Consider the following 5,990-nt stretch of genomic DNA (forward strand, 5'->3'; position numbering starts at 1 on the left):
GTCCGAAGCGTTTCCCTTTAGATTTGAAGCCGAAGTCCGTAATTAAATTTGGTGAAAATTTTAAGTCTTTTAGATCGTCGTGGTCCTAAAACGTTTCCCTTAATATTTTCGGACGAGGTCGATCCACGTGGGTGCGATCTCTGATGACGCTGTGAGATATCGGCTCTCGCCAGAGTCGTCGTGAGGCGTTTGCACTGCTAGCCTAGTCCAAGGTCGGGGTCATTGGCCGAGGTGCGAGCTCCGTGGCTCAAGAAGGTGGGGGAGACTGTGCCTTTGTGGTAAGAGGCTGCCTACGTACCCTTATGCAGGGATCAAGTCGGACGTAGTTTAATTCTTACTGGTTTCAACAGTAGTATTTTTTGAGGCTCGAGACGTTCCATGATCTTAAAACCGGGATTCCGTTGAGTGTTTCAAGTTCATAAACGCCGGGATAGGTTACTCTGGTGACCCTATAGGGGCCTTCCCATTTTGCCCCGAGTTTTCCGGCGTTTGCCTCAGCAGTGTTTTGGAAGATTATTCGGAGGACCAAGTCCCCTACATCGAATCTTCTTGTATTAACATCTTTGTTGTAGAATCTAGCGATGGATTGCCTATAACGGGATAACCGTGATAGGGCTGAATCTCGCTTTTCCTCCACTAGGTCTAAGGCATCGCATAGAGCCTCGTCATTTTTTGGCTCATCCTCAGGTGCGTATTTTACCCTAAGGGTTTGCACCTGATGCTCAATTGGGATGACGGATTCGACTCCATGGACGAGGGAAAACGGAGTTTCCCCTGTCGGCCTCCGCGGGCTGGTTCGGTATGCCCATAGCACGCCTGGCAGTTCTTCTGCCCACCGCCCTTTCTTGGCATCGAGCCTTTTCCTTATGGAGTCAACTATGGTCTTATTTGTTGCTTCCGCGTGCCCATTTCCTTGAGGATATCGTGGTGTCGACATCCTTACCTCAATGTTGTTATGGAAGCAAAACTTTCTAAACTTTTTCGATATGAATTGCGATCCGTTGTCTGTTATGATCTCGTGGGGAGTGCCATGTCGACAGATTATATTTTTCCAGATGAATGCGGTGACGTCGACGTCTTTTATCAGGACGAAGGCGCCAGGTTCCACCCACTTTGAAATATAATCTGTTAAGATTAATAGAAATCTTAACCCGCCAGGGGCGACCGGCATTGGTCCCACAATATCCATAGACCATTTCATGAACGGGTATGGAGCCGAGATAGAGGACAATTCTTCTGCGGGTATTGGGAGCATGGCGTTGGCATTGGTCGCAACGGCGCGAGTGCGCCTCGCAGTCTGCCAGCATGGTCGGCAAAAGTAGCCTTGCCTCTTTATTTTGATGGCAAGCGCTCGTCCGCCTTCGTGATTTCCGCATTCCCCTTCGTTCACGTCTTCCAGGGATTCGTTTAGACTCCTCCATCCCGACGCACTTGAGGTAGGGTCCTGTGAAGCTTCTTTTAAACAGACTTCCATCTATGATGCAAAATCTCGCGCTTCTTAGCACGAGCTTGCGTTTTTCCATCTTATCGGATGGGACCGTGCCAGTCGTGATGTAATGTAGTATTTCATCTCTCCAATCCCCCCTTCTATTGTTATGACCGCGGTAGTGGTTATGACAATGAAATGTTGTTTGATTGTTTCGACTGGGATGATCCTTTTGAGGTCCGGATCCGAGGTAGATGCCAAGGCAGCCTGCGCGTCGGCCAAAGTATTTTCACCCCGAGGGATCCTAGTCAAGGAGAATTCTTCGAATTGTTTCGTGAGGTCTTTCACGACTTTTAGGTAGGCTCTAGCCTCGTACTCTCCGGAGTATTGGTTTGCCAGAAGTTGGGAATCGCAGAAAGCTTCTACTTTCTTTGATCCAACTGCGGTGGCCAACCTAAGTCCCCCGATTAGCGCTTTGTATTCGGCTTCGTTATTTGATGCGACGAAGTCGAGCCTGAATGATTGTTCTATGGTCTCACCGTGAGGGGATGTCAGGTGTATTCCCACTCTTGCCCCTTGGTTCGATGACGCCCCGTCCACTTTAAGTGTCCAGGTCCCTTCGATTTCGGTCACGGTGGGACTTTCCCTCTGGAGTTCGACGATGAAATCCGCCAAAACTTGCGATTTTGCAGATATCTTCACTCGGTACTCAATATCGTATTCGCTCAGCTCCACGGCCCACTTGGTTAATCTTCCTGATTGATTAGGGCTATGTAGAAAACTTCTGAGCGGATGTGATGTTATTACTATTATGGTGTGAGATTGGAAGTATGGTCGAAGTTTTCGCGCGGCGGAAACGACGGCCAAGGCCAACTTCTCCATAATAGGATATCGAGTTTCAGCATCGACTAACGACTTGCTTGTATAAAAGATTGGTCGTTGGTCTCCTTGCTCTTCTCTGACGAGTACTCCACTAACTGCCGCTTGAGACACTGCGACGTATAGATAGAGTGGCTTCCCCGCAACGGGTTTTGCCAAGATTGGGGTGTCGATAGATATTCTTTTAATTTTTTGAACGCCTCTTCGCATTTGTCGTCCCATTCGAGCTTCTTGTTCCCTTTAAGGAGCCGGTAGAAAGGAAGACATTTATATGTTGACCGAGAGATGAAGCGGTTGAGGGCAGCGATGCGTCCCGTCAACCTTTGAACTTTTCGCCTATTACGGGGCGAAGGTATCTCTCGTAAGGCGTGTAATTGATCCGGGTTGGCCTCAATTCCTCGTTGGGTGACTAAATACCCTAGGAACTTGCCGGATGATACTCCGAACAAACATTTTGTGGGATTGAGTTTCATTTTATATTTATTCAGTACCTCGAAACATTCCTCCAAATGCCCTTTGTGGTCGTTCTCTCTTAGGGATTTTACTAGCATATCGTCGATATACACTTCCATCGTCTTCCCTATCTTTTCCTTGAACATTTCGTTGACTAACCTTTGATAGGTGGCGCCAGCGTTCTTTAGTCCAAAGGGCATGACCTTATAGCAATATGTGCCTCGGTCGGTGATGAAAGCTGTTTTTTCTTGGTCATCCGGATGCATCAGGATTTGGTTATATCCTGAGAATGCGTCCATGAATGAGAGTATTTTATGCCCCGCGGTTGCTTCGACTAGCTGGTCGATGTGAGGCAACGGGAAGCTGTCTTTGGGGCATGCTTTATTTAGATCGGTGAAATCGACGCATACCCTCCATTTCCCTTTTTTTTTTCTTTACGACGACAGTGTTTGCCAGCCAATCCGGGTATTTTACTTCGCGGATTGAATCTGCACTGAGCAGTCTTTCAACTTCATCGTTGACTACCCGTGCCCTGTCGGGACCGAGCTTTCGTCTTTTTTGTTTTATCGGTTTAAAACTGGGATCGACGTTAAGTTAGTGAGACGTGACGTCGATGCTTATTCCTGGCATATCTTTGGTTGACCAGGCGAAGGTGGATTTGTTTCGTTTTAAGAAACAGATCAGTTCTCGCATGATGCCACCTTTAAGCTTAGTTCCGATTCCTACACACTTGGAAGGATCGGAGCCATCGAGCTGTAATTTGACCGTTAACTCAGTGCTTGGCGCATCAAGGGAGTCGGGGCCCTCTAGTGCTGAAACGTTCTCGGCCGACTCCACGTTCATTAATTGCTATTGCTCTTCTTTAATTGTCTAGGCACAATGCTTGTGGCTAGTGAGATAGCAACTGCGGGAGGTTGCCTGATTACCTCGGATCTCTCCTATTCCCTCAGGCGTAGGGGAACGAATACATTGATGAAAGGTTGAAGGCACAGCCCTCATCATATGTACCCATGGTCTTCCCAAGATAATGTTGTAGGGGGAGAGACAGTCTAGTACTTGAAACTCTACTATTTTGTTGATTCCATGTGTTTTTACGGACAACCTAATTGTTCCCAAGGATGGAGTAGTGGACCCATTGAAACCTGTTAAATGGGTTCGTTCTCTTTCAATCTCGTCTTCATCGATTCCCATCCTTGCCAGGGTATCCTTGAAAATAAGATCTACAGAGCTGCCACCATCGATTAGAACTCTCGCAACCTCACAGTTAGACACGTCGATCGTGATCACGAGTGCGTCGTCGTGTGGTTCGGTTGTTCCAATTGCTTCTTTTTCGGAGAACGAGATTCGAACATCTTGTTCTAATCTAATTTTGGTTGTTTGGTTACTCAATCGTCGTTGATGTGTTTTGATGGAGTTAACTGTTTCATTGCAAAACTTTGAGCCGCCCATTATGAAGTCAACTCTGTGTTTTGCGACAGTCGGCGGGGAGTTTGGTTCCCCTTCCTCCTCGGGTCTCGCTCTCTTGGGGGAGGGGTTGCCCCTTCCCCTGTTGTTGCTATTGAAGACCTTCTTCTTTGGCGGGGGTCCTAGATCGACGTCTTTTAGTTCCCCCTTTGCATATTTCTCGGCTAAAGCCTTACGCATGGTCTCGCAGTTAACCGTGTCGTGGCCGTTAGCCTTGTGGAAACAACAATACACATTGGGGTCCCGTGTCCATTTCTTTGTCTGGGGACCTCCCTCCTTAATGTCATCATCGACATTGAACGTATAGTTAGGAGGGGCGTGTTGCTTTTTGGCATGAGGTATGGCATCGTGAGGATTAATCCTGCCAGGGTTATTCCCAGTGTTTACGGGCATCACCCAAGTATTGGAGGGTGGTTTCTTTTCAGCCACGCGTTGCCTCTCGTAGGAAGCGAATTCCTCTTCAGCCTTTGCGTAATTCGCAGCTTTATGAATTGCGTCCTCTAGTGTGAGGGGGCGATTGACAGTCATTTCCAATTTCAGCTTTGAATCGTGCCTTAACCCGTTCCTTAGAGAGGTTATGGCAGACTCGTGGCATACGTTAAAGATTTTCGAGAGTACGTCCTTGTAACGGATCATGAAATCCTTTAAAGACTCGTTCTCTCTCTGTTGGATCCCCCATAAGTCTGCTATGGTCTGATCGTCCTCCACGAACATCGAATAGTGTTTCAGGAATGCAGCCGATAGCTTATCGAAACCATCAATGGAGTTTGGTTCGAGTTTGGAGAACCATTCCAAGGCGGGTCCGGACAAGCTTTCAGCGAATAGTTGGCAGTATCCTGCCTCTAATTCTCTCTCAGCGAGCATGACCCGTCCCATTGCGACTCTGAAGGACAATATAAACGCTTTTGGACTTGAGGTGCCACTGTATCGTGGAAGGCGAACCTTTCCGGTATCTCCCAGTTGCACTTCAGTGATATTTCTGGCGAAAGGAGTTCGCCTTGTTTCTTCGACGAGATGATCTATCTCGGGAGCCGAGCTGGTCGCAGAATGAAATTCTGAACGAACAGCTATCAGCTCGGCCGTTATAGATTCCTTGAACCTGTCCAGTTCGGTCATACTGGGTTCGCCACCACGAAAGAGGCGAGGTCCCAATTGTGCCGGACTGGCAGCGGTTGCACTTACCGGGCCCTGACGGGTCTGATTCATCCCGCCAAAATGCTGGGGGTGAATGTTTGATAGATCGCTGGAGGGCGAGGTCCCGAATCAGTCGGGAAAGACCCGGACGGTGCTCCCCCGAGCGGAGGCGGAGGGAGTCCGGAAGGATCGATCGTGACTTCTGTCGCGACCTCGCCAGCAGTCCCCCCAAGCTGAAAGCTTGTGATGGGAGATTGGTCTGTTCCTCGGGCGACCTGTATCCCAGAGAAATCCAGACGGACTCCGGGAGGGATAGCTCGGCTTGTTTGCGCAACCGAGGTTGCTTGGCGAGCTGACTCAGAGGCGGTCATATCTCCGGATCCCACTTGAGGATCCGGGGTGTTTTGAGGAGTCGAGAGAGTATTCAACCGGTCATTAAGAGTACGGTTGGTCTCGGCTTGCTCATCTATCTTTTTGGTCAGCATGTCCAGGATTGCCCTGATCCCCAAGTGGATCTCCTTTCCGGATTCGTAATGAGTCGGAGTGGAAGACATGATAAATTTTTTTTTTACGAACTGCTTCTTCCAAGATTGGTCTTTCTGAAATTTCCCGCAGACGGCGCCAAATTGTTGAT

General features: G+C 48.6%; 1 protein-coding gene across 1 annotated transcript; it reads right to left on the bottom strand.

Annotated features, from left to right (window-relative positions):
• Positions 1-343: 343 nt before the first annotated feature.
• On the bottom strand, positions 344-5,428 carry LOC149390359 (uncharacterized). Its single transcript, XM_089619755.1, has 3 exons — positions 3,901-5,428; positions 1,601-2,181; positions 344-1,444 (listed from the first exon to the last, which is right to left on the bottom strand). The coding sequence occupies exons 1-3, from the start codon at positions 5,426-5,428 to the stop codon at positions 344-346; spliced, it is 3,210 nt and encodes a 1,069-aa protein (XP_089475881.1).
• Between the last annotated feature and the right edge of the window lie 562 nt (positions 5,429-5,990).

The sequence above is a fragment of the Urtica dioica genome, chromosome 7 (assembly GCF_054948205.1).
Source record: "Urtica dioica subsp. dioica isolate 48M chromosome 7, U.dioica_male_clone48M_v1_H2, whole genome shotgun sequence".
NCBI lineage: Eukaryota > Viridiplantae > Streptophyta > Magnoliopsida > Rosales > Urticaceae > Urtica > Urtica dioica.